At 43.6% G+C, this 27,438-nt stretch overlaps 1 protein-coding gene across 1 annotated transcript in view; it reads left to right on the forward strand.

The window, feature by feature from the left end:
• NCALD (neurocalcin delta) overlaps positions 1-27,438 on the forward strand; it is a 90,789-nt gene that overhangs the window by 51,796 nt on the left and 11,555 nt on the right. The window contains exon 2 of the mRNA XM_040261982.1: positions 16,813-17,211. Coding sequence (XP_040117916.1) covers positions 16,834-17,211 — 378 coding nt within the window. The 5' untranslated portion in view covers positions 16,813-16,833. The remainder of the gene's footprint in view (positions 1-16,812; positions 17,212-27,438) is intronic.

Below are 27,438 nucleotides of genomic sequence, written 5' to 3' on the forward strand. Positions count from 1 at the left end.
TGGTGAAGCAGAGCTAGGATTCCAGTTGCTGCTAAGTCACTTCAGTTATGTGCGACTCTGTGCGACCCCATAGACAGCAGCCCACCAGGCTCCCCCATCCCTGGGATTCTCCAGGCAAGAACACAGGAGTGGGTTGCCATTTCCTTCTTCAATGCATGAAAGTGAAAAGTGAAAGTGAAGTCACTCAGTCGTATCCAACTCTGTGCAACCCCATGGATTGCAGCCCCCCAGGCTCCTCCGTCCATGGGATTTTTCAGGCAAGAGTACTGGAGTGGGGTGCCATTGCCTTCTCCGAGGATTCCAACTGAGATCTATCCAAAAAGATCAAGTTCACAACTGCCATGCTACACTGCCTCCAGCAGGCGAACAGTGGTGGGATGCGGTAAGCATGGCAGAAAGAAGGTTGGGTGGAGGAGTGGGAGTTGAGAGAATGATCGTGGGGAAGCTTAACGCCAGGGAAGGTGGGAGTTGAGGAAAAGAGAAAGGGAAGATGAAGACAAAGTGGTGATTCCTGGACTGAGCCTTGGTGGGTCTCTGACCCGTCCACCAACAATCCATATCCTTGCGAGGCATGCGAGTCCCTCCTCCAAGCCAATGCCACATGCTCTCTACATTTCAGTGTCTTTCTACCTTATTTCGGGAGTTGAGTGAGGACTCACACTCCTTTGTGATTTCCCATCCAACATCTCGGGTTGGAAGGATCCTTTCCCACTTACTGTTGTTATTCCAAGTATTCACCCTGTTTGCATTCCCACCCAAGAAGAGAGGAACAGATCTCACATGAAATTTGGTCTTGAGATACTGTTTCCAGAGCTTTACCTTTTAACTTCATCCTCAGGGCACATTTTAGTTTGAATCTGATATGATGTCTTTGTAAATCTAAGAAGAAATTAGTTTATTGTCACCCTATTTCTTCTGGTGTCTAAGACTAATGAAAACAGCCTCAGAATTTACAGTGTCCCTTTATAGCACAGAGCTTTTGGAGAGAGTCAGAAGAATGAAGGGCAGGGAAGGCTCAAGAGAAAAGCATCACTTTCTCTTTGTCTCACCTGTATCTACTTCCCATGTGACCATAAAATCACCTTTATGTCTTTTAACAGGTAGGGATATAGGCAAAATTGAGTCTTTCTAAATACTTCTTAACCCAACCACGCAGTGAAAAGAACACCTATCCTCATTGTTTACATGTGACGTTTTATTACCTTGCTTGGATAATGCTCCTTGAGTATAGAGACCATGTCTTTTATGTGGAATAATAGTCTGTCTAGTTTGCCAGCTGATTAGTCTCTCTGCCATTTCATCCTATATTATTCTTTGAATCCACTGTCATATCTTGCACAGTCCTAGGCACAAGGACTTCCCTTCTGGCAAAGTAATTCACAAGGAGATAGGACCTCCTTGAATGAAGACATTACTCTAAGCTTTTCCTAGATACCCAAATCACAGTCTTATTCTAGGAATAGTGCTTGTTCTAAGTTTTCAATTGCATTATTTGATCTACTGGGGATAAATTTAAACATTTAAAAATATACCTTTTAATGCATATTTAAAATTCTTATAATCTAAATGAAAGAAATGATTTAAAATACATGCCCATCACTGTTGAAATTTAGATGCTTGTCTTTATTTTTGGCTTTTATTTAAAAACGGATCCAACTCAGTTTTGATTACTGAAGTGTGTTAATTCTGGTGCTTTTACTTCACTTCTATGTTCTTTTATTATCACTTCCTGTATGAATACAATCAAATTCTAATTTTGCCTAATTTTCTTATAGTAGGAAATGTTGCTCTTAAAAAAACAAGCAATTGGCTCGGAGGCTTGGAATAATGTTCTCTATCATTTTATACACTGCTGCACATCATAATTTGTTAATGAAGGGAAAGAGGAGTACTGGCAAATTTATCTTCATCATTATTCAAATAGAATAGTTACATATAGTACAACACTCTTCCGTTATTGCATTCTCCTTCAGTGAAATTATTTGGGTAAATTTCAGATTTTCATTAATTTTTTTTTTTACTATAATCACTTTTGTTCCAACCCCATCCACAAAGCCCAGATTTTGTGTAGGGGTAAGCATATTTGAATCTCTGGATCTGTCATCAACGAGAAAAATTTAGGTTATCAGATCCAGCCATTTGTTAAATATTGTTACTTCTGAATCCATGCTGTTTGGATTCAGAAACATGTTTGTTATGAAACAGGTTTGCCTGTTTCATAAATATAAGGTGTTTTGCTAGTGACCCATGATGAATGCATAGCCCGAAAGTCTCCTCTCTTTAGTTCATCTCTGCAGCTTCACACTGAGGCTGTACTTGCTGTCGCCATAATTACTAAGCTCTGTGTACCAATAAGCCCTTTGGTGCTGCAAGAGTAAGTAGGAAAGGCCAGAAGTCACATTATTCAGGAAAAGGCAGAAGGTAATTTTCTTTGCAGCGTCTGCTGATGAAGTCAGGACACTCTGGTTTGGCCGCCCTGGCACTGTGAAGTGGGCTTCTCTGCGTACGCACGGCGGGGGGCGCAGGATGCCGCCTCAGCTGTCCTCACCACGGTAATCATCTGGGGTCAGCCTGATACTGCTTCCCCTGACCCTCTCGCAGCAACCGACCCGCCAGAAATATGCTGCCAGCTTTTTTGAACAACTTTAGGATATTTTTGAGAACGTTTTTTACACCGGTACTACACTGGTCTTAAGTGTTTGCTGTAATATAAATTGGTGTAAAATAAGGTCAATAGAAGTGAGCCACTCTGATCAGAATTTAGACATAGCGAAGGGATGTCCCTGGTAGTCCCGTAGCTGAGACTTCACACTGCCAATGCAGGGAGCCTGGGTTTAATCTCTGGTCAGGGAACTAGATCCCCCATAATGCAACTAAGACCCTGTGCAGCCGAATAAATAAAAATATTTTTTTAAAAAGAAATAGGGAAAAGGTTAGGAGGGTCCCCACTGGCAAGGGGGTAGGGTGTGCGGGATAAGTTAGAAAACCCACCCAGGCACACACAGTCTAAATGAGGAGATGTGTGTGCTTCGTCACTCAGTCGTGTCCAACTCTCTGTAGCCCGTGGACTGTAGCCCACCAGGCTCCCCTGTCCATGAGATTTCCCAGGGAAGAATTCTGGGGTGGGTTGCCATTTCCCACTCCAGGGGATCTTCCCAATCCAGGGAACTTATGTTGTAGCTTACGTGTCCTGTATTGGCAGGTGGGTTCTTGACCACTAGCGCCGCCTGGGAAGCCCAAACAAGGAGGGGGCTGACCTGGGTGGACACAGACCCTCTCTCAGAGCTGGTTGGATCCTTTGTTTGAATTTATTGCATTGCTGTCACTTTGTGGATATATTTTCACCTTCCCTCTTTTCAGATTACACTTCCATTTTCACTGTCTCTGAGCAAGAAAAGGAAATAGTAACCAGAGTGTAAATAGCTAGACAGGAAGGCTTTTCTTAAGCACACAAACATGCACACAGCCTGCCACCCCTGGCAGCATCCTCCCTGAGGCTCTGCTCTGTCTCCCACCATGAGGTGCTACGCTGAGAGGACAGAGGACAAAGCCCTGCGTCCTGCTTCCCCCTTTGAAACTTATCACCCATGGAACCATGGAGAAATGCTTACATCGTCACCCTCAATTTCTTTATTGTAAGTAAGTGATCTTGCCTCTTCCTTTCTCAACAGTATTTCAGGGATCTGCTGAAACATTATACTGAAAGCCCCATAAACATGCAAGGGGTAGGCGGGCTGTGCTTTATTTAGTTTGTGGCATTGGGCCGCTGGTGTAGTGGCCTGTGTGCACCTGGAGTTCTGTAAACATTAGTGGCATTCTTTTTAAAGCTATACAAGCAATGCAATACACTCTAGGATCGACAGAAAATAGGCTCCACCGAACAGAGCCATTGTTTCTTAAGCACCTACCACATGCCAACATCATTCTCAGAGCTGTAAAGAGAGGCCCCGACAAAACTCCATAGATATGCCTCACACTCAGAAGAGAAAGGGTGGCTGAGTGTAGGAAGTATTACAATAATCTCCACCCAACACCAAGTAAGATGTCAACAAGTAGAGAAGGAGAGAATCATAGTTATAATAGTGACTACTTGGAAATACTTCAGTGTTTACAAAGGGTTTAAGTTTTATTTTCTCATAAGCTTCATGCCCTGGACCACTGTGAAGACTGGAGTGAAAATAAATGTGTCAAGTTGAGGGTTAGAATGACAAATTCTGTGGTTCTGATGAGGTTGGGGTACAACCTTAAGGCTGCTGAGGACCAAGCAATGGGCTTTCACCTCTAATCTGTCATCAGTATGGAACATGGAAGATTTTTGAGAAATGACATAATCAGATGCAGAGTCTTAAGACTGGAGAACAGTTAATATTTTTGAATTCAGATGAGAGATAAGGTCTGCATTAAGAAATGGTGGCAGTAATTAGAAATAAGTTGTGAGACAAGGATTTTCCTATGGCCATTTTTTTCTGCCCTAATGATAAATGTGTTTTTTTTTTTAAAAAAAAAAAAACAATTTATTTCTTTTTCACTTCTGATCTTAGAAAAGATGGTTTAAAAAAAAAAAGTAATAAAGTAACAAAGAATCATTTCTTCCCCCAGGTAAAAAAAGAATTGATTCAATCAGTCATTGATATCCTGTTTTTTCAGTGGTATCCAGTTCTGAAAATTACATTCTTATCCAGCCAGACCCTGAGAACAGGTTACAAGTCCCTCTTGCACAAGCCAGACCATCCCACTGCAGGAAGGCTGACCATCCCACTGCAGGAAGGCTGATCTTCCCATTGCCATGGGGCTCCTCTGAAGAGGATTCTGCCCCAGACATACGTCCCAGCCTCAGGATGGAAACCAGAGAAAAAAAGTGTCCTACTCACCATCAGCTGCTTCTCCAGTTGGACTTCCTTGCTTAATTTCTGGTTAGAATAATGACTGCTATGCAGAGAAAACATTCAGCCAGGGGTCTGGCAGGAGTCCTCTCTGGGTGCAGATCCCAAATATCTTTCCTATCTGGCAAGTGATCCAAGGGGAAGGTCAGGCAGAAAGCTAGCGGTGGCTCTCTTTCTTTCATTCTCTCATGTCACATTCTTGATTTTGTTCTAATTCTTCATGAAGCTAAAGCAAGGAGGACAATGTCCCGAGCTCTGGACGGCTCCTCTTTGTAAACAGCCCACCAAGCTGAATCCTTATCTCTCTCAGATTAATAGTCAATGTTTTCTGAGCACCTACTAGATGCCAGACACAGCGCTGAGTTTTCCCTCACTCATCAGGCTTTCTTTTTCTCATTTCATATTTTCACCAAACAGCCACATGAAGAGGTATCACTATGTCTATTTTACTGTAGAAGAATGAGACCTTAGGGAGGTCAGATGACTTTTCCAAAGTCACATAACACTGGACTACAATAAGGACTTCAATTCACTTCCTCTGCTACCAAGTCCAATTCTCTTTCCATACATCTTGCTGGGGGATGCAAAAGTTACAAGAAGTGAAGAAAAGGTACTTCATAGCCTCTCCTTGTCATTCAGTTATTGGACTTCTTACTTGTACATAAGTTTGATGGACGAGCATTAATATTTCAGCCACATTGGCCAGGATACAGACTGATTGATCAGTACCTTCCAACAGAAGCATTCAAATACCAAAAGTGACCCAGCCAGAGATGCGGGAGGGATGGAAGTGGGGAGGGTGGTTCCCATGCTACTCCCCTGGGGCCACTAGCTGCATGAATTTGTCACTATGGTTAGCTTCTCAAAGCCCCTCTTAGCCCCTTGGAGTAAAACCAAGATATAACATCCCTCTCATCAACTCCACAGAAGAATTGTAAAGATGAAGTATTAATGAAAATGCTCTGAGCTGCAACTGGAATCCCAGACTCCCTCGCTTCCTCTCCCTATCTTATGTAGGATGCTATTTTTGTAGGAATATTCATTTCAAGCCAGGAAACAGTAGATGTTAAACACATGTTTGCTGAATAAATAAAAAAGAATTAAGAACTATTCTTAGACTCTGTGGAGGCGCTTGCATCAATTAGCTAAATGCATTTGTGGCCCCTGGAGAATGTCTACAAATGGAGACTGGAGCTGCTTGTGTGCCTTTGGCTACGGGTTACGTGAGGAGGCCTGGATCCCTGTAGCTGATCCGTTTGGCCTCTGGAGTCCTTGCTGGCTCAGTCTTCTGTTTTATGGTCTTATCAAAACTCAAAGTAGTCATTCTTGTCTTTCAAATAAGAGACTATTGGACTTTCCTGGCAGTCCAGTGGTTAAGGCTCCACAGGTTCGATCTTGGTTGGGGAACGAAGATCCCGCCTGCCATGCCACAAGGCCAATAGCTAGACAGATAAATAAATAAATAAGAGAATATTTAGTACATCTAGCTAAGCAGAAATGTATCACTATAGGAATTCCATGGAAGTCAGCCAAGGTAGGGTCTTAGCCTGTACAGCCCTGGAGAATGCATGGGGGCCCTCAGAGCTTCCCCCTCTTTTCCTCCCTGCATCTGGCACAAGGTGGCCCAGATAGGCAGCTCTGATGCAGTGGTCTGCTGGCCAGGTGTGCTGATGGCAAGGGGACCCATGCGCTTCCTCTGAAGCCCTTGACCTCAGGCACTCGGACAGTGTCTTTTGTTGGATCAGCTTTGTAGTTTCTGCGTGTGGTTTAGTGTGGCCCCTGTCCATTTACTCAAGCCACTTACCTAAGGGAACTTTAAGCTTGCAATTTAAGTTCACCTCCAATTGCTGGCAATCTGAGAGGGGTGTCGGGGGAGTCAGCCATTAGCTGGACTTGAAGTAAGGAGGAAGGAGTGGGCATGAAAAGTCAGGAGGTGAGTATTGACCAGGGAAGGATTTAGAGTGCTGTGTGCATAAAATAGTCTTTAGGTTAAAAGGGGGCATTTACATGGTGACAGTAGCGCACTCTTTAAAGACCAGGGTGAGCGTGGCCTTGGCCTCCTAGGCCCAAGGATAGCTAGTGTCAGACTTGCATGTGTGTGCCTGTAACACAGGCTGAGGGGGTGCGGTGAAATTCCAAGTCCAATTCCAAATCCGATTCAATTCTAATCCTAGTTGGTGTATAAACCCTTACAAAATAAATGGTTGGCATGTAAAGGCTTGTTTGATGAAACCATAAGGGAGCGTCTAGAGATCATGGTACTTGTCAATGACATCAAGAACCTGTTTGTAATAAATACTGCCCGAGGAGTCCAGGAACCAAGACCAAGGTAAAATGCCGAGGGAATCAAAGAAAAGTGGGATCAACCAGAATGGCCATCAGGGGTGCTTTGTTAAGTAAATGTCGTGCAGTGAACTGTGAGCCTCATGTTACTAAGTATCCTATCAGCTGATATCCGGTTCAATGCTTGGCTCTAGGTCAGTGTTCAATACCATCTGTTGAATCAATTAATCAAAATTCAACAATTTTAAAAGATGAGATACATCCACATGGAAGAATATCCACAATATATTTTTAAGTAAAAACAATCCCATTTATGGTTAGCGTGTACAGAGTTCATATTGTTTAGTCTCTAAGTCGTGTCCAACTCTTTTGTGACTGTAGCCCACCAGACCCCTCAGTCCATAGGATTTTCCAGGCAAGAATACTGAAGTGGGTTGCCATTTCCTTCTTCAGGGGATCTTCCTGACCCAGAGATCGAACCTGCATTTCCTGCATTGCCTGCAAATTCTTTACCACTGAGCCACCAGCAAAGCCCCACAGATTTCATATATATGCATCTAAATGTATAATTTATATATGTATATATTTATAAAACTGTTATATATACATAAAACTGTTGCTGCTGCTACTGCTGCTAAGTCGCTTCAGTCATGCCTGACTCTGTGCAACCCCAGAGACGGCAGCCCACCAGGCTCCCCCGTCCCTGGTATTCTCCAGGCAAGAACACTGGAGCGGGTTGCCATTTCCTTCTCCATAAAACTGTTAGTAGTGGTTATTTCTTATGGAATACTATTGGATCAGAGTGAGGGTGTTCACATTCTAGTTTTGGTATCCCTTTATTACTTACATTTTTTGCAATAGTAATGTAGTATTTTAGCAGTCAGCAGAACTAAAAATATTTCCATTTTGGGAAACGAGGGAAAGGGTTGTTGTTGGATAATGTTCTACTCAGAGTCTGTCAGAAATATATGTTTTATTGGCAGTAATGTGGGTTGTACTTTATTTTTTATGGAAAATAAAACTTGGGAAAAAAGCCCAAGGCCAGGCCCTGTCTAGTCTGAAATTCAGGCTCTGTAGAACCAGGGCCCAGATATTTCAGAGTCCGTGACCACTGCGCACCCTGGGAAGACTGGAGGGGGTTTGTGGGCTTTATCTCAGAGCCTGCTGAAGGCTCTAGGCTCACAGTCTCTTTTGAACCAGTTAAGTTCTCATCTCACGCCTGTCACCTCTCTGCGGGGGAGCGAGTGCAGGTGTGTGACCAGGTGTTACAGGTATGACCAGACAACCAGGAGATGTGGGTCCAAACACCCCATTCTCATCAGGAAGAAGGCCTCCCTGCAGGCAGTGGCTTCATGACAGATTTCAGGCAGTTCCAGCAAAGCCATTTTGCAGTCCAGATGAGGGTATAGAAGGACGTCTTGCTTCCTCATAGGAGCCCATCTCACCAAAGACTGGCAGGCAGGGCATTCTCTGGTCAAGGCAACTAAGCTATCGAGAGTGTTGGTTTTTTTGTTTTTAAGTTGCTAAGTCGCATCCGACTCTCTGCGACCCCATGGACTGTAGCCCAGTAGGCTCCTCTGTCCATAGGATTTTCCAGGCAAGAGTACTGGAGTGGGTGTTACATAACTTCAATTCTCCTTCTGTAATATTTTAATTTTTTTTCTCTTTCTGCCCCACTGCGTTTCATTTCCTAATTTGCTCACTATATATAAATATGTCAGTTTATATATATGGTCTCCTTTCAAACTCCCACTGAGAGGCAAATTCCACTGAAGAGAAATTTCTGAAGCATTGTACTCTTCAGGTTTTTATTGAGTCATTTTTTTTTTCTCCCAGTGAGAAGTAAGGACAACTGACCTTGAAATGAATTTGCTGGATTTTAGCCACCTGTAAAATTCAGATGGCAAAAACAATGATGTCTCGGTCATGGTAAATGAATGCTTCCTCCCATTAACCTATAACTTTTATCATTTCCTTCCTTACATTTTAGGAGCCTTTTTTTAGCTATGTTTTCATAATTTAGACATTCCATTGGTTGGAAATTCAAAGCAACTCTTAGAGGACAAGGTTACATGTTCCAAAGAGGCAAACATTTTAATTAACCTGGCCTCTTTCGGAAACCACTGTGAGCTCTATGTTCCTTGCTGCAGCTAAATGTGACTTTAGTTGCTAATTTCTTGTAAATTCTGTTTTAGAAGAACTCAGTGCAGTTTGCATTGCAACTTCCTCTGAGGTTAACCAGACTGTCCAGGTTAAGTTATGGACTTTTTCCCTGGAAAATCTAACTCTGGGGGTTGAGAATTAACTCACCGAGTTTTGGAACCTTATGAGGAATGGCAGAAATAAAATGCTGCAGCTCTTTCCACTCCCCAGATACAAAATATATAGACGGGAGCACGTGCATGTCGAAAGGTTGATCCTCCTCGCCGTTTCCTTTCCCTGTGGCATCATTTCTAGGGGTTATTCCTTTTTTAGTTCTTTTTAGATGGAAAGTTAACTTCATAGTTTAGATTCCTGGGCGTGGTCTTTTGTTGGTGGTTTGGTGTCTTGTGTATTTTTCCTTTGTCATCTGTGGTCAATATTAACCCCAGATTTATATTTTGGACACTGGATGACTGGATGTGTCCCAAAATAAGCTGGGAAATTTCACATTGCCCATCTCAGGTTAAACTACTGAATAACAGAATGCTGGTGTCTAATAGAATACATGTGTGTTTCATTTAATTAAATGCAGTTGAGATTCAACACAAATGAACATATATATGTATCTGATAGTAGATAGGTACATAGAATGATCTTACAGGGTGTATGAACTTGAAAGGGCTGAGGACCTAATTGCTACGTAAAAGTATTTTTCAAGGGCCTTCCCTGGTGGTCCAGTGATTAAGACTCTGATCTTCCAGTGTAGGAGGGCACAGATTCAATCCCTGGTTGGTGAACCGAGATCCCATGTGAGATGGGGAAGATGAAATGAAGATGGCCATGATATGAAGTCAAGAAAGTATAAAAAGTAAAAAAATATATATATATATATTACTTTATACACACGTATCTATGTATTCTTCAAGGCTCTGAAGCAAAAGTCTTTAAGAGGCAAAAGCTGGAGCATGCAGGAGGTCAGAGTACCTGGGCAAGGGGGACTGAAAGGAAGTCAGGGATGGCCAGGGTAGCTCAGAGCCTTTGAGCCACAGGGGGAAGTCTGGGTTGGTGTTCTCTGTGTGTTAGGAAGGCCACGTAAAGCTTTAAGCAGAGGAGGGACCTGGTCTGTTTTATGTTTTTAGAAACTCACTCTGGGGATCTGAGTGGATAGCCAGGCAGGGAGAAGGAGGATAAAAGTGAAGAGAGAATCCAGAGAGGAGGGTGTTATAGATGTTCAGGAAGGAGGTGACGGAGCTTCAGACTGAGGCATGGCAGTGGAGATGTGCAAGTGGATGGATCTGGGACCAGTTTTAGAGACAGAGGCAAGTTTGGACAGCTCCTGCTTACGGAACAAAAGTGAAGGGAATCACGGGTGAGTCCTTGGGTTCGGGAGTGAACAACTGGGCCCAAGATGGCAACCTTTAGGGAGACAGGACAGGCTGGGGTGGAGGAGACAGCACAAGGTTCAGAGGAAACCAGGAGCCCAGACCTCCTGTGCGGCTGCCTTGAGCACGTTCATGAGCCCCCTTGAGCTGGCGCGAAGGACAAAATGGTGGATAGTGTAGTCTCAGCCTCTGTGTCTGCCCGTCCTTCTTCTCCCTTACTGGTTCCTTCTCCTCTTTCTATTGGCAAAGATTCTAAATGGCAGGGTGACCAAGGGCTTGGTCCTTATCCCCTTTTCTTTTCCATCCTCATTCACTTCCAGTCTTTGGCTGTAAATAAGATCTATATGCTGATGACTCCCAAATGTAAATAGCCTCCTGGACCACTTTCTCTAACTGTAGACACATCCAACTACCTGCTCAACATCTCCAGTCAGCATCTGAGAATTAACATACGCACACAACGAAGTCCCCTGCCTTACCCCAAAGCCCTGCTTCTCCTGCATTTTTCTTATTTCAGTAAACGTCAGCTTCCACCTTACCAGCGGTGCCGAATCCCAGCAATTCTCACCTCCTCTGCTCCCCTGGCTTCACCGACCATCCTCTCTTGCCTGGGTCATTGCAGTGGTCTTCCCACTGCTGCCCTTATCCTTCTTTAGCTTTCTGTCCACACAACAGCAAGATCCTGTTAGAATATAAATCTCTCCTAGCACTTCTCTGCTAAGAATCCTGCAACGGCTGCATCTCAGAGTGCAAGCCAGAGCTCACAGTTCCCTCCTGGTCGCACATCATCTGGTCCTCGTTGCTCTTCTGATCTCATATCCTTTGTTTCTTCCCATTCTTGTTCCAGCCCTGTCCTTGAGTGTGCTAAGCACTTTCCCGTGATGACCTTCTCATCTGCTGTTTTCTCTGCCTGGAATAGTCTTCTCCCAGTCATCTCCATGGCTACCTCCCTGATCTTTTTCACACATCACTTTCTTAATGGGGCTTTTTATTTAAAGTGTTAACACCTACCCACCCACTCCTGGCTTTCCCCACCCACTCTGCTATTCTCCATGGCACATCTCCTCATATTTCACTTATTTACTGTGTATCTCTTCCCAAGAGGCTGTAATCTCCACGAGGACAGGAGTTTTGCCTGTCTGTTCCTGGCTGAATCCCAAGTGCCCCGAGCCATGCCTCCCTCCTGATAGACACTGCCCATATTTGTGGAATGGGTGTTTTATCTCTCTCCTCTTGGGCTTCCCTGATGGCCTGTGTGCTAAACTGCTTCAGTCATGTCCGACTCTTTGCAACCCCATGGACTGTAGCTTGCCAGGCTTCTCTGTTCATGGGATTCTCCAGGCAAGAATACTGGAGTGTGTTGCCCTACACACTTGGGAAGATGCCAGGGGATCTTCCCAACCCAGGGATCCAACTCACATCTCTTATGTCTCCTGCACTGGCAGGCAGGGTCTCTCAGACCATAAAGAATCTGCCTGCAATGCAGGAGACCCAGGTTCAATCCCTGGGTCAGGAAGATCTCCTGGAGAAGGGAATGGCTCCCTATTCCAGTATTCTTGCCTGGAGAATCCCAGGGACAGAGGAGTCTGGCAGACTATACAATCCATGGGGTCGCAAAGAGACAGACACGGCTGAGCAACTAACACTTTCTTCCCTCTTAACTACTGCTTTCTGGCATTTTATAAAGCTTTTGTCTTAATTTCTATATTTGCTTGACTCTGAAGCTAGTCAGACACAATTGAAAAAAAAAAAAAAAGACACTTGACAGTCACATGCAAATTGAGCTTCCTGTCTGTCTCCCTCACTCACAAGCTGTGGGACTCAGGACAAGTCACTTTGCCTCTCTGAGTTTTTTTTCTTCCTTTTCTTCTTTCTCTCTCTTTCTTATAAAATAGTGAAATCTGTCCTACCTATCCCTCAGAGTTGCTGTGAAGGCTCAGTAGAGTAATGTATGAGGCGCAATCAAGGATGAGATACAGCATATGTATAGCTGAGTTCCTTTGCTGTCCACTTGAAACAATCACAGCATTGTTAATCAGCTATACTACAATACAAAATGCAGTTTAATAATAAAATAAAATAAAAATGTTGTCCTCCTAACAGAGGAAAAAACCAAACTCTAGTTTCACACCACTTTACCTTTAATATTTAAATTCACTCATTAAAAAAAAAAAGGAGTAAGATGTAGTTTTCACTGACCAGGGCGTCTGTCCCTGACTCAACGCTAGAGGTTTACATATATGACTATCTCGTTTAATTCTCACATCGAATCAGTGAGATATGAACTCGGACAACTGACCTCATTTCACAGATGAGAAAACTGAAGTGCGGTAAGAATTGAAGTGAATTACCCAAGAGCTGGTCAACAATAGAGCCAGTCTTTGAACCTGAGCATTTTTATTCCATGCCCTGTTCTACTGGCACAAAATAAACATTTTAATGACCGAATGGAGCAATTAAAAGGATTTGACCTGAGGTGAAACTTCTGTCTCCGGATGAGTTGTTTTCTTTAGACTGCTAATTAATGTAGCATTTCCCTTAAGGTCTCCTCCTCGATCCTTCAACTCCAACAAAATTCCTGTCTTCCAAAAGAAAAAGGTACTGTCAGGCATCTTCTGTGCTTCCCTCTCTCCCTCAAAGGAAGAAACGATATCTCTTGTCCCCGGAGATTTTTGTTGTACGGCCTAACCACGTCCAGATGGTTCTCTCAAGTTCAGACATCATACTTAGTAAAGTGTTTGTAGTTATCTACTGAAACAAATTCTAGCCTAAATTGCAAACACCCGCTTCCCAGATAACTTATTCCATGCTCTTCTGCCTTGTTTGTGTTATGGCCTTTCTGTGCTAATGAATTTGTAAATGCGGTTTAATTACTGTTTACGGGAAAAATAGCTGCACACAGATCAGTCTCAGTGGGAGCCTTAGCCAAAATGTTGAAGCAATTTGTTTCTACTGCAAAAACAGCTAATAAATGAGACACACTTTTTAAACATTGGGAAAGGAACTCAAGTTCGGTTTTTAAGAAACAGTGCTTTCTACATCCTGGGAAATAAATCATTCTTTAAGAGAGCAGATTTTAATATCAAAGTGGCATTTTTTTCCCAAGGCCTTGCACTCAGTGATTTGCACAGAACCAAAGGGTTCTCACAGTGATCTGCTTGAATGCCACACCAAAGGGCTCTTCTCTAAAGCACTCCCCAAAAGAAAAACTCAGCATTACTTGTAAATTCCATAAAATGTTTCGGAGCTCTATAAACCCATGTATTATGTATTACCTTGTGTTTCTGAATTCTTGCCTCTGGCAAATTGCCAACTTAGCAACTAAATGCAATTTTGAAATTCTAATACAAACCAGTCTCTCCTGCTTCACTTTTTTTCTCAAGGGGGGGAAAAAAAAGATGCAAGAGGGAAGTGAAAGTTATTGAAAGGTTCAGTTTATAAATTCTGTTTGTGTTGTGCTTGGAGCTGTGGTTTACTTTTGCTCTTACGTAAAATGACATTGGTCTGATTCTCCATAGAGTGTCACCTCTGAAAGTGAGCTCCTTCAGGCAGCTGTTGGTCATGCTGATGGAAAGAGAATTGTTCCACCCTTCCCAGGGCACCTACCTCAGAGACAGAGCAGGGCTGATTCTGCTCTGTGCAGAACTCAGGGAGCAAAATCAATCAGCTTGGCAAGTCACAAGGATTGCTTGTCATTTCCTGAACTGTGCATATAATGAAAGAAGTTTGAGCAGTGTAAGATTCAAACCCTGCCTTCAAGGAATTTATAGTGGTGGCAACAGATAGGCACACAGGCAATTCAGTTTTAAAAGATCCCAAGGGTGAGGGGAGGGGGTATTCAGTGAAGGTGGTCAACAAGTAAAAGCCTCAGATAAGTTCTGGGCATGCATCATACAGCATGGTAACTACAGTTAACAATTTGTTGTTGTTCAGTCACTAAGTTGTGTCCAACTCTTTGCAATCCCATGGACTGCAGCATGACAAGCCTCCCTGTCCTTCACTATCTCCTGGAGTTAGCTCAAACTCATGTCCACTGAGTCGGTGATGCCATCCAACCATATCATCTTCTGTCGTCCCCTTCTCCTCCTGCCTTCAATCTTTCCCAGCATCAGGGTCTTTTCCAATGAGTCAGTTCTTCGCATCAGGGGGCCAAAGTATTGAAGCTTCAGCTTCAGCACCAGCATCATTAACAGTACTGTATTGTATATTTGAAAGATGCTAAGAGGGTAGATCTTAAAAGTTCTCAACAGAAGAAAAATTTCTGTAACCATGTGAGGGTATGGGTGTTAACCAGACTTACTGTGGTGAGCATTTCCCAGTATAAACGTATATCAGGTCTTATGTCATATGCCTTAAACTTATGCAATGTTCTATGTCAATTATGTCTCAATAAAACTAGTGGAGAAGTGAAGAAAAGAGATCCCAAGACCGAGTCTTAACTACCAAATAGCTTTAGTGTCTCAAATAACATTCTGAAAGCCAGGGCCTCATCTTTGGAGCAAAAAGACTCTTTTTCCAAGAAGATTATTCCATATTTCCATGTTGTAATTATTTATCTGAGTCATCTCTTCATTCACCTAAGTTATATATGGTGGGCCCTAGGGAGACAGAGTAACCTCAACAAGACTCCATCTCAAGGGACTCACCCTGCATTGGGAGAGGGGCAGACATAAACAAACACCACAAAGTGAAAATCTCAAAGAAATTGGGAATTGTTATTAAAATGGGGGTTAAAATCTTTTATATATTCTGTAAGTTTCCAATACAAGAAAAATGTAAAATACAAGTGTAGAGCCCCTTTGTTAGAAGGGACTTACCTTTACCATGCTTATATCATAAGACTTTGGATATGGGAACTAAGCTCACCTCCTCCAAGAAGGCCTCTCTGATGGCACGCAGATCGCCCTTTGGCTCGGGGGTCCTGTCCATGTCCTTTCACGGCACCACGTCCATTCCCCTGATACCACCTTTTGAATGTTTATTGTGCTGTCCTCTCACTGCCACCACCCCCTCTTCCAGATATAGGCAGCTGGATGTCCCTTAAGGAGGAGGGTCGCATCTCACTTTTTTCATCCACAGTGCCAGAAACATCCCTGATATATGTCATGTGGTTAATATTGACTGGCTCTGTGAATGGGAAGATAGTAATTACAGAGTTTTTTCTAATAAAAGTTGCCTTTATTCCCCACTTTATATTAAGTTTTAAAATAAGTAACAAAGGGTATATTTTCTTGTTTTTTGAAATGTAAACATATTAAAACATATATTAATAGCATTTTAGATAAGGGTACATATGAAAAATCTAGAAGGACACACACCAAATTGCTGGCATTGTTTAAGTGGTAAGATTTGAAATGATGCTGACTTTCCTGTATGTATTGCTGTGTTGTTTGCTATTTTACTATGGATGTGCTATTACCGTGATAAGAAAATATGAAGTTTTTTGTATCTTAAAAAGAAAAATTTGGCCAGTTTCATAAGCCACAACCATAGGACATAACCTTATGAAACATCGTCTTTACTTTATAAACACAATGTTGACAGTGATTTGACCTTTTGGCTTTAAATAACTGACCAAGCTTGGTAGCGTTTAATGGAATTAGATGAGTTTCTACTTCCCTTACTTATGTCTGTCTTTATAATATTCAGAAAATACCCAAGCACTTTATTTGCAAATACTCTAAGGCATGTGACATTATCTCTTTTGCTCTCTCTTTTTGATCCTTTCCTTTAATTCCCCCTACTAATACTTGGGTTGGGTATTAGAACCCTGGTCTTTCTAAAGCCAGGCTCAACCTCTTGCAAATAGATAAGGCAGCACTAAGTAATCATTTCTCTCTGTGTGTGTGTGTGTGTCTTTCTTTTTCATTATAAATCTCCTGTCTTTTATTTGGCTCTGTGTCAAAGAAGTATCAGTTTTCACTGATATTTCTGCTCTGCATCTTCTGCCAGCCCCTCTTTCTACATTTTGTTGGGCTGACCACAAGGGTGGAAAGCCCTAGACAATGGTATTGAAGTCACACTTTCTTTTCTTTTTCCCAAAAGAATAATCACAGATTATAAAATGTGCCTCTGAAGAACAGGTTTAGGAAACTCTCTGTATTGTATTCTTTTCTGTCTGCAGCTGAATTCTTGCTGTCAAGATGGGAAAACAGAACAGCAAGCTGCGCCCGGAGGTCATGCAAGACTTGCTGGAAAGCACGGACTTCACAGAGCACGAGATCCAGGAATGGTACAAAGGCTTCTTGAGAGACTGCCCCAGCGGACACTTGTCAATGGAGGAGTTTAAGAAAATTTACGGGAACTTTTTCCCTTACGGGGATGCTTCCAAGTTTGCAGAGCACGTCTTCCGCACCTTTGATGCCAACGGAGATGGGACGATAGACTTTAGAGAATTCATCATAGCCCTGAGCGTAACGTCAAGGGGGAAGCTGGAGCAGAAGCTGAAATGGGCCTTCAGCATGTATGACCTAGACGGAAATGGCTACATCAGCAAGGCAGAGATGCTCGAGATTGTGCAGGTACGTAGCCCCTGCCCTTTACAAAGGGGAGAGTGCAAGTCACAGGAAGCACTCGAAAGCATACAGTATAGCTTAGTGGAGAGATTGCAAGCTGGTGGCCTGCCTGGGCATTAATTTCAGCTAGCCAGGGTCTTTGAAAATGTGGAAGCCATATATGAAACACGGAGATTACACATAGCAATGCAGACTGGTTAGCATCTCTTGGGAACTCAGGAGCTCTGCCAACACTAGACCCAGATTCTGGAATAGGTCACCAGGGGCTTTGCGGTGACTCTCTCCTACTGAGGGACACACACTCCTCAGGTGGTCATGATCACTGGGGCCACTCCATCCACTCATTGCAATGACCTGTTTGGACCCAGAGCCTAGAGTAATGTTTATGACCAAACTCTGACCTGGCTTCAAATCCTACCTCTTTCAGTCACTATGTCTGTGACTTTAACCAAGTTAGTTCACCTAAGTAAGCCTCAGTGTCCTTATCTGTAAAATGGAACCACAAAAGTACCCACTGCTGTGGGATTATTTTTAGATCGATTCTCCTTGTTCAGTGCTTAGCACAGTGCCAGTTATATACATATATATAACTAATTATCAGCAGCAGCATTAATTTCCAACTTTATTAGACTTTTTTTTCTTGGTCACAAGGCACAGTTTGGGGGATCTTAATTCTCTGACCAGGGATCAAACCCGAGCCCCTGCAGTGAAACCGCCAAGTCCTAACCTCTGGACTATCAGGGAATTCCCTAGACTCTTGAATAAAAGTAGAGATCTCTAGTCTAGTTTCTGTCTCATTAGAGATATATGAACAGTGCAGCATCAAGGCCTCCATCACTTTAATAGGAAGTTCTCCATTTTATTTCCCCAAACCACTCACGCAGAGTGAATTTCCTAAAAGAACAGGAAAAGGGGCCTAGTGTTGGCCACATTTTCCTGTGGGATCCCAGCAAGCTTTGCAGAGGAGGAAAGGCCGAAGGAGCCACAGTCATGGCAACGATAGCTTCGTCAGCAGAGGGTGGGGCCCGGAGACCAAGCTCGGGAGACTGAAACACAGCGTAGGGGGCGGTCAGAAGAGCCTCGGCTGCAGGAAAAACACCTACGCGGGCGAGCAGCCCCGGGGAGGAGGCTCCATCTTGGCAGGTGCATGGAACACACGAAGGAAGTATCTGGCAGCAAGTAGCAGGTACAAGAAAGTGGTCATCTGGTTTCCTGGAGGGCTCATCTCGGAGGCTTCATCCCAGGACAGGCTGGGTTCAGAGATAGAGCTGCGGCCCCCGGGAGACCTAGTGGGTGCTGGATCGGTGGCAGAGGGTGTAATACAAAGAGACAGGGGACAGAAAGAACTCAGCTACATTACAGTAAGGAGGGGATGAGGGTGGAGGTGTGTGACACCTGCTTTTAAGGATCCGTGGAAAACAGGGTTACAGGAACTGAGGACGGAGCCTGGGGGAGAGCAACAAGACTCACCTGCTGTTGAGCCTATGGCTGAGGCCCGGGGTCTGCTCCTGGGAGTGGGACTGAGACCCTCGGGGCAGTCAGGAAACCAGACGAGCTCTCCCAGATCCTCCAGCCCCCTCTCCTTTCTGCCTGGGCCACCAGTGGCTTTCCCTCACCCCCAAACAGTAACTATCTGAATAAGTTGTGTTGAATGAATCCCCCAGACACAAGAATCTTAAAACAAAAAATAAAGGATTTCTCTCTTTCCCCAAGGATAAATATATGAAAAATATAATGTCTACTATAAAAATATAGGGCTTCCCTGGTGGCTCAGACAGTAAAGAGTCTGCCTGCAATGCAGGAGACCTGGGTTTGATCCCTGGCTCGGGAAGATCCCCTGGAGAAGGGAATGGCTACCCACTCCAGTATTCTTGCCTGGAGAATTCCATGCACAGAGAAGCTTGCTGACTATATACAGTCCTTGGGGTCACAAAGAGTCAGACATGACTGAGCGGCCAACACACACACGCACATAAAAATATAGGGAGTATAGAAGAAAAGAAAAAGAAAAATTCTCCATAATCCCACTTCACCTACAAAGGGAATCATTGCTAATAATTTTCTAATATATTTTCCTGGTCCTATTTCCATGTATTAAAAATATCTAATTGATTTCATAATGCATGTGAAATTCTGTACCTTGCCATTTTTCACTTAACATAATTAAGACATAAGCATTTCTCATACTACTGAAACTTTCAATACAAACATTTTAATAGCTGCATAATAGTCATACAACATAGCATAACGTACCTAATTTTCCCTTATTGGATATTTAAGTTGTATCCAGTCTTTGTTGTACATAACACTATAGCTTTAAAAATGAAATAACAAATACGTGATTCTTATGCATGAAGCTTTTTCTATATTTAGGATTATTTCCTAAGAATGGATTCCCAGAAGTGCAATTACTGGGCCAAAGGGAATAAGCATTTCTTTCTAAGACTCTTGAGACAGTCTGCCAAATTGTTTTTCCAAATGTACCTCTGAAGTGAGTGAAGGGTGCCCCCTATCTTTGCACCTCTCCAATTGTTCTGAACCTTTGCTACTTAAACAAAACTTCAAATTTAAAACGTGGCTTTTAATTTTAATTTGGGCTTCCCAGGTGAGTCAGTGTTAAAGAAGCCGCATGCTGGTGCGGGAGAAGCAGGTCTGATCCCTGGGTCTAGAAGATCCCCTGGTCAAGGAAATGGCTTTCCACTGCAATATTCTTGCCTGGAAAATTCCATGAACAGAGGAGCCTGGTGGACCGCTGTCCATGGAGTCACAAAGAGTCAGATGTGGCTGCTAGAGCGTGCAATTTTAATCAGCTTTCTTTTGTCCCTCCTTTTCACCTGGGAGTGTGGTGCTCTGCCCTTTTCCCTGCCTCCCTGCAGTGAATGGGATGAGTACCTTCTTTTTCGAGAGAATTGCTTCCTGATTGAGATCTAAGAAAAAAAAATTTTTTCCCATCGACCATCATGTTTTCACTTGTTTAACACTTTTTGCACAGTTCTCCTGGCTGCAGTGGTGTGGTGGCCAGTACTGAAGATGTAGTCCCCAGCCAGGGAGGACGGTCCCCATTACGTTGGATTATAGAAATCAAGAACTATTCACAAACTCCTTCCACACCTGTGGTAAAACACCTACTAAATAGCTAGCACCGGGAAAAAAATATAAGGAGAAAAATAGACACTCTCCCTGTGCTATTGAATCCACTTTGCAAGGAAGGGTGGAACATAGCAGAGAAGGTGCAAAAGGTACTGGTAGATACTTGCTGAGCCCTTGCTGACTCTGTGTTCAGAAAGTGACCACAAAAATGAAGGGGCATTCCCCCTAACAAGGTACTTTCTCTACTATAAAGCAGCTCCCTCCACTCACAGGCCCACAGTCAGTTTGCAGGTCATAATTGGAAGGACACAGATTCCTTAATAATGCTTTCATACTCAGGGTTCTTAAGCACCCTGCAAATGGAAGTTCAAATTTCCTGAATTGTTTTCCATAGTAATGCAAACGCACCCTGATGATTAATATTCATGACCATGAAGAGGAAACCTTGCAGCACCCTGAGGCACCTTCCAAATTGTCAGTGAGATTAAATTAAATTTAGAACTGTTTTCCTATTAAGGGCTATTTTATCCCATTCTGCTACATTGCAAACTGATAATTCATGTATTCTATCTTATTCTTATGCTAATCCCACGGTTTTCATTGTTTCTGGATGAATTGGAATTTGCTGTAGGATATTACTAAACTCCCCACTCTCCTTTCCTTTCTCCACCCCCTCTTCTGTGAATGTCTACACTCCAGGCCTTGTCACCGTCCCAAGAAGCCCTGTGGGGATTCTCATTATTTGGTTCTAGCTGGTCTTCACCATTTAGGAAAATGCATGTTAGCAGACGCTACAGTTGCTTTAGGTATCCTTTCAGTTCAGTCACTCAGTCATGTTCGACTCTTTGCGACCCCATGGACTGCAGTACGCCAGGCTTCCCTGTCCATTACCAACTCCCAGAGCTTACTCAAACTCATGTCCATCACATCAGTGATGCCATCCAACCATCTCATCCTCTGTTGTCCCCTTCTCCTCCCACCTTCAGTCTTTCCCAGCATCAGGGTCTTATCTAATGAGTCAGCTCTTCGTATCAGGTGGCCAAAGTACTGGAGCTTCAGCTTCAGCATCAGTCCTTCCAATGAATATTCAGGACTGGTTTCCTTTAGGATGGACTCGTTGGATCTCCTTGCAGTTCAAGGGACTCTCAAGAGTCTTCTCCAACACCACAGTTCAAAAGTATCAATTCTTCGGCACTCAGCTTTCTTTATAGTCCAACTCTCACATCCATACATGACTACTGGAAAAACCATAGCTTTGACTAGATGGACCTTTGTTGGTAATGTCTCTGCTTCTTAGTATGCTGTCTAGGTTAGTCATAGCTTTTCTTCCAAGGAGCAAGCATCTTTTAACTTCATGGCTGCAGTCACCATCTGCAGTGATTTTGGAGCCCCTCAAAATAAACTCTGTCAATGTTTCCATTGTTTCCCCATCTATTTGCCATGAAATGATGGGACCAGATGCCATGATCTTAGTTTCCATCAAGAGGCTCTTTAGTTCTTCTTTGCTTTCTGCCATAAGGATGGTGTCATCTGTGTATCTGAGGTTATTGATATTTATCCTGGCAATCTTGATTCCAGTTGTGCTTCATCCAGCCCAGAGTTTCTCATGATGTACTCTGCTGCTGCTAAGTACTCTGCATATAAGTTAAATAAGCAGGGTGACAATATACAGCCTTGACGTGCTCCTTTCCCTATTTGGAACCAGTCTGTTGTTCCATGTCCAGTTCTAACTGCTGCTTCTTGACCTGCATACAGATTCTCAGGAGGCAGGTCAGGTGGTCTGGTATTACCATCTCTTTTAGAATTTTCCACAGTTTGTTGTGATCGACACAGTCAAAGGCTTTGGCATAATCAATAAAGCAAAAGTAGATGTTTTTCTGGAACTCTTTCGCTTTTTCGATGATCCAGCAGATGGCAATTTGATCTCTGGTTCCTCTGCCTTTTCTAAATCCAGCTTGAACATCTGGAAGTTCACATTTCACATACTGTAGGTATCCTTTAGGGGTCTGGGAAAATATCTATTTGAAACTGATGAGATGGAGGCAAGCTGTGGGCCAGCAGAATCATACAGAAATTAAGGTTGTATTTGTTCAAGTAAGTGAAACTGCAGCTCAGCTACAAGTATCAGCCCATAAATTCCTGGCTGAACTTTTGTCCCTCCAAGACTCAGAAATTCAAGCCATTTAAGGGAAGCCCCAGTGGCTCAGTGGTAAAGAATCCACCTATCAATGCAGGAGACGTGGGTTCTACCCCGGAGTCAGAAAGATCCCCTGGAGAAGGAAATGGCAACCTACTCCAGTATTCTTGCCTGGGAAATCCCATGGACAAAGGAACCTGGTGTGCTGCAGTCCATGGGGGCGCAAAGAGTTGGACATGACTTAGCAGCTAAATAACCGCAATGTAAAATGCAAATTCATGATGTTCACCTTCAAATACTAATAATTGGTCAGGGTGAAGATTGGGGTCCAAACAAGTTTATAATAGACTTGTCAATGAATGAGGGTAGTTGTTTTTCAGTCACCAAGTCATGTTCAGTTCTTTGAGACCCTGTGGACTGCAGCACACCAGGCTTCCCTGTCCCTCACTATCTCCTGGAGTTTGCCCAAGTTCATGTCCATTGAATCACTGGACATTGATGCCATCCAACCATCTCATCCTCTGCTGCACTCTTCTCCTTCTGCCTTCAAAATTTCCCAGGATCAGGTCTTTTCCAATGACCCTTTCTTCAGCATCAGTCCTTCCAGTGATCATTCAGGGTAGATTTCCTTTAAGATTTACTGGTTTGATCTCCTTGCTGTCCAAGGGAATGGAGATTCAGTCCAGTTCAGTTCAGTTGCTCAGTCGTGTCCGACTCTTTGCGACCCCATGAATCGCAGCACGCCAGGCCTCCCTATCCATCACCAACTCCCGGAGTTCACTCAGATTCACGTCCATCGAGTCAGTGATGCCATCCAGCAATCTCATCCTCGGTCGTCCCCTTCTCCTCCTGCACCCAATCCCTCCCAGCATCAGAGTCTTTTCCAATGAGTCAACTCTTCGCATGAGGTGGCCAAAGTACTGGAGTTTCAGCTTCAGCATCATTCCTTCCAAAGAAATCCCAGGGCTGATCTCCTTTAGGATGGACTGGTTGGATCTCCTTGCAGTCCAAGGGACTCTCAAGAGTCTTCTCCAACACCACAGTTCAAAAGCATCAATTCTTCGGCACTCAGGTTTCTTCACAGTCCAACTCTCACATCCATACATGACCACAGGAAAAACCATAGCCTTGACTAGACGGACCTTGCTGCTGCTGCTGCTGGTAAGTCGCTTCAGTCGTGTCTGACTCTGTGAGACCCCATAGACGGCAGCCCATCAGGCTGCCCCGTCCCTGGGATTCTTCAGGCAAGAATACTGGAATTGGTTGCCATTCCCTTCTCCAATGCATGAAAGTAAAAAGTGAAAGTGAAGTCGCTCAGTCGTGTCCAGCTCTTAGCGACCCCATGGACTGCAGCCTACCAGGCTCCTCCATCCATGGGATTTTCCAGGCAAGAGTACTGGAGTGGGTTGCCATTGCCTTCTCTGAGATGGACCTTAGTCGGCAAAGTAATATCTCTGCTTTTGAATGTGCTATCTAGGTTGGTCATAACTTTTCTTCCATGGAGTAAGCGTCTTTTAATTTCATGGCTGCAGTCATGGAGACTGGGACCCCATAAATTTTCTAGTTTTTCTTTTCTAATGTTGTTCTCCATGGTTTAACTTTGGTATCCACTGAGTATTGTTGGTGCTAACAGACTGGAATCTTCTCCTGGCCTTGGTAAGAAAGATCTTGTGGTAGACTTTGTAACACTGAAATACACTGTTAGTCTCCTCTTTTTGCTATAATGAAGGGCCATACATGTGCTGGCTTATAACAATCCAGAGTTACTATCTTATGGTTCTGGAGGTCAGAGATCTGAAATCAGTTTCACTGGGCTAAACTCAAGGTGTAGGACAACTTGCATTCTGTCTGGAGGTTTTGGGAGAAAGTCTGTTCCCTTGCCTTTCCTATTTTCTGAAACATTCCTTGACTTGTAGCCCTTTATATCTATCTTCAAAGCCAGCAGCAATGGATTGAGTTCTTCTCGTGTTGCCATTCCTCTGGGTATCTCATTCTGCTTCTCCCTTCCATTCATAAAGAGCCCTGTGAGTACACTAGAACCACCCAGATAATTCAGAATAGTCCCCTCCCCACCAGCTCAAGTTCCTTTTATTCTGGAAGGTAACGTATCTACAGGTTTCGGGGATCGGGACAAGCACATCTCTGGGGGGCTGTTATTCAGTCTACTGCATATGTCCAAATGCAGTTATGTTCCGATTTTTCCAAAAAAGTAATTTTGTGCTATATCAACATCTGGGCAAAAAAGCAAAAGCCATATACAGATTTATTTTTAGAATCTTACATAAAGATTTTCATGTCTGTGTGTTTGTTTTTTTAAGTGACAAACTTAGGAACGTGATTTAGACCCAATATTTTATTATTCCATCATAACCATCTCTCATGAGTCTTAAGCCAGATCACAGTTCTGAAGTTTCCCCCTGTGACAGCAGATCCTCTCCTCAGGGGGGCGCTGGTGTCTGCTAATCACTGCAAGAAGGAGAAGCCTTCCGGCGTCACATATTGCTCTGTCCCTGAGCCCAGCCAGAGGCAGGTCTGAACACCCACACCCAGTCCAACAAGCTGTGTTTGAGGAACGGGCCAGGGAGCATGTGAGTAGCATTGCCAGTTAACATGAATGCTCAGATGCTTTCTGGATCTTGGGGGTGAAGGAACTTGAACTTAGGGATTCATCGACAGGACCACAGCCCTCCCTGGGTGCAAGGGAGAATGCAGGAAGAACAGGGAGTGAAAGTGACTCTCTTCTGCTCTCAGAAAGTAACTAGGACCCTTGAAGGAACAAATTCAGTCCAAATTCAACAAATTCAATCCAAACAAATCCAATAACTACAGGACTGTCATTAGGTAGGAGTACACAAGCTGTATTGCTTTACTCTTTATCTGAATGAAAATCACAAGCTTAGAAAAAAATTGATCACCTGTATCCCAAATAAAGATAAAGGAAGGGAAGAACTGGCATGTGAGAGTCGGTGTCTTGGGCAAGGTGGGTCAGTATCATCTTGCCTCTCTCTCTTTTTTTTTTCTGTCTCCTCTTCCTTCTTCTCCTCAGGTAAGTTATTTAACCTTTCTGTACATTGTTCTCATGATTTGCGAACTGGAACTAATCATAGCACCTGCCTCTAGAGTAATCGTAGAACAGTTATGACAAGTAGAGTACTTTTCTAGGTACAACCCAGTGCCTCTCATGGAGTTGTCATTGCTGTTCAGTCGCTCAGGCGTGTCCAGCTCTTTGCAGCCCCATGGACTGCAGCACACCAGGCTTCCCTCTCACTATCTCCTGGAGTTTGCCTAAGTTCATGTCCATTGAATCGGAGATGCCATCCAACCATCTCATCCTCTGTCGTCCCCTTCTCCTGCCCTCAATCTTTCCCAGCATAGGGTCTTTTCCAGTGAGTCAGCTGTTTGCATTAGGTGACCAAAGTATTGGAGCTTCAGCTTCAGCATCAGTCCTTCCAAAGAGTATTCAGGGTTGTATGTTCACAAACCCAACTAAACCTCTGAAGGATGGAACCCACAGAAGAGATGTGCTTGTACAGATAGCTTTAGGAGTACCCAGGCTGCTGCAGCTGTTGTCTTTCCCACCAAACATGAGCCCAGCTGGGAAGAAACCAGAACTTCTGGGCTGCTCTGATGCTTATGGGATTTAAGTAACAGAAAGAGCTACCTTTCCAGGAGACAGTGTGGTTGCGCCAGGAATTCCCCAAATCTCAGCTGTTGCCCTGAGTTCATGGGTGCACCTCATGCATTCAGACTGTTGGGGCACAGACATCTGGATTTGTTCTCAAGTTCCAACTAGAGGCTTTCCCAGAGGAATATAGAGGCTAACACAATGTTACCCTTAGCAGGTCTCGGGGAACTCACTTTAATGACCAGGTTGGAATAATTTCTAGTTAGCATATTCATTCCTTGGATGGTAATGATTGCTTTACACTACTTGGTGTTCAAATGCGTGTTGTCTTAGAATCAGACTCTCCCTCCTAGTTGTGATTCAAGGTTGATTGGCTCTTTTCATGGAGGCGAGTGAGCTTCGTAACACCCTAGTCTACAGCTCCACGTCTTTTCAATGGATGAAAACGAAAGGAAGGAAGTGGGTTTATGCCGGCAGTCTAAGAAGAGTGCACTGCTTTATTTATTTCTCAACATGGGGATGTTTTGATGCACTCATCAGAGCAAGTTACATGTTTCTATGCAGCAATGAGATGAAGAGGAAGGGAGATTGTGGTGTTGGTCATACAAAGGGTTGCTGTCCCCAAACACCAAACAGACTCACAAATTAATCTGACCTAGTCTCAAGAGCACCAACTGTGACCAGTTCAGGCAAACCAGATTGTGCGTATTTGTGTCACAACATATCTAAATCAGGGCCAGAAAGATTCGGTTACGTTTTTCCTAGAACCACTTCCTGAGTGGTTTTTTTTCTCCCAAAGATCTTTCTTAATTTGTGTCATAGAAACCAAGTCATTTGTAACATGTGCCTTGAAGACCTGAAACACTGTTCTTTTCTGATTGTGAAAAAAAAAGGAAGTAGGGGTGGTAGTGAGAGCTTCTAGTCCATCTTGACATGGCCCTTGGGGATTCAGCACCAAACTCTTGCCTAATACTCAATTACAAGTGTGGACCACAGATGTTACACTGAAGTCAACTTCAGTTTCTTTCCTGCAGAAAATTCTTTAAAGCATTTGTCCAGGCTAGTGACTTTCTCTAAGAACTAACCTTAGTGTTTGTTTATCAGTTATATTTGGCTTATCCCTTCCTCATTCGGGCATTAATCATATCATGGCAAGCCACATTATAGTTTAAGAGTTGAAGCTATACATCTGGCAAGACAAACGAATGCCTACTAACCAAAGGCCCTCTCTGGGCTGTGCCGTCCAGGTCTCCTCTGTGGACTCCTCTTCCTTCTCCTGTCCCCTAAACAAGGATATTCCCAAGCAGAGTTCCAGCCTTAGCCCTCTTTTCCTTTTTTTTTTTTTCCTTCTGGGACATCTCATCTTCTCAGTGCTTGTTAT

This window comes from Oryx dammah, unplaced genomic scaffold, assembly GCF_014754425.2.
Source record: "Oryx dammah isolate SB20612 unplaced genomic scaffold, SCBI_Odam_1.1 HiC_scaffold_19, whole genome shotgun sequence".
Lineage (NCBI taxonomy): Eukaryota > Metazoa > Chordata > Mammalia > Artiodactyla > Bovidae > Oryx > Oryx dammah.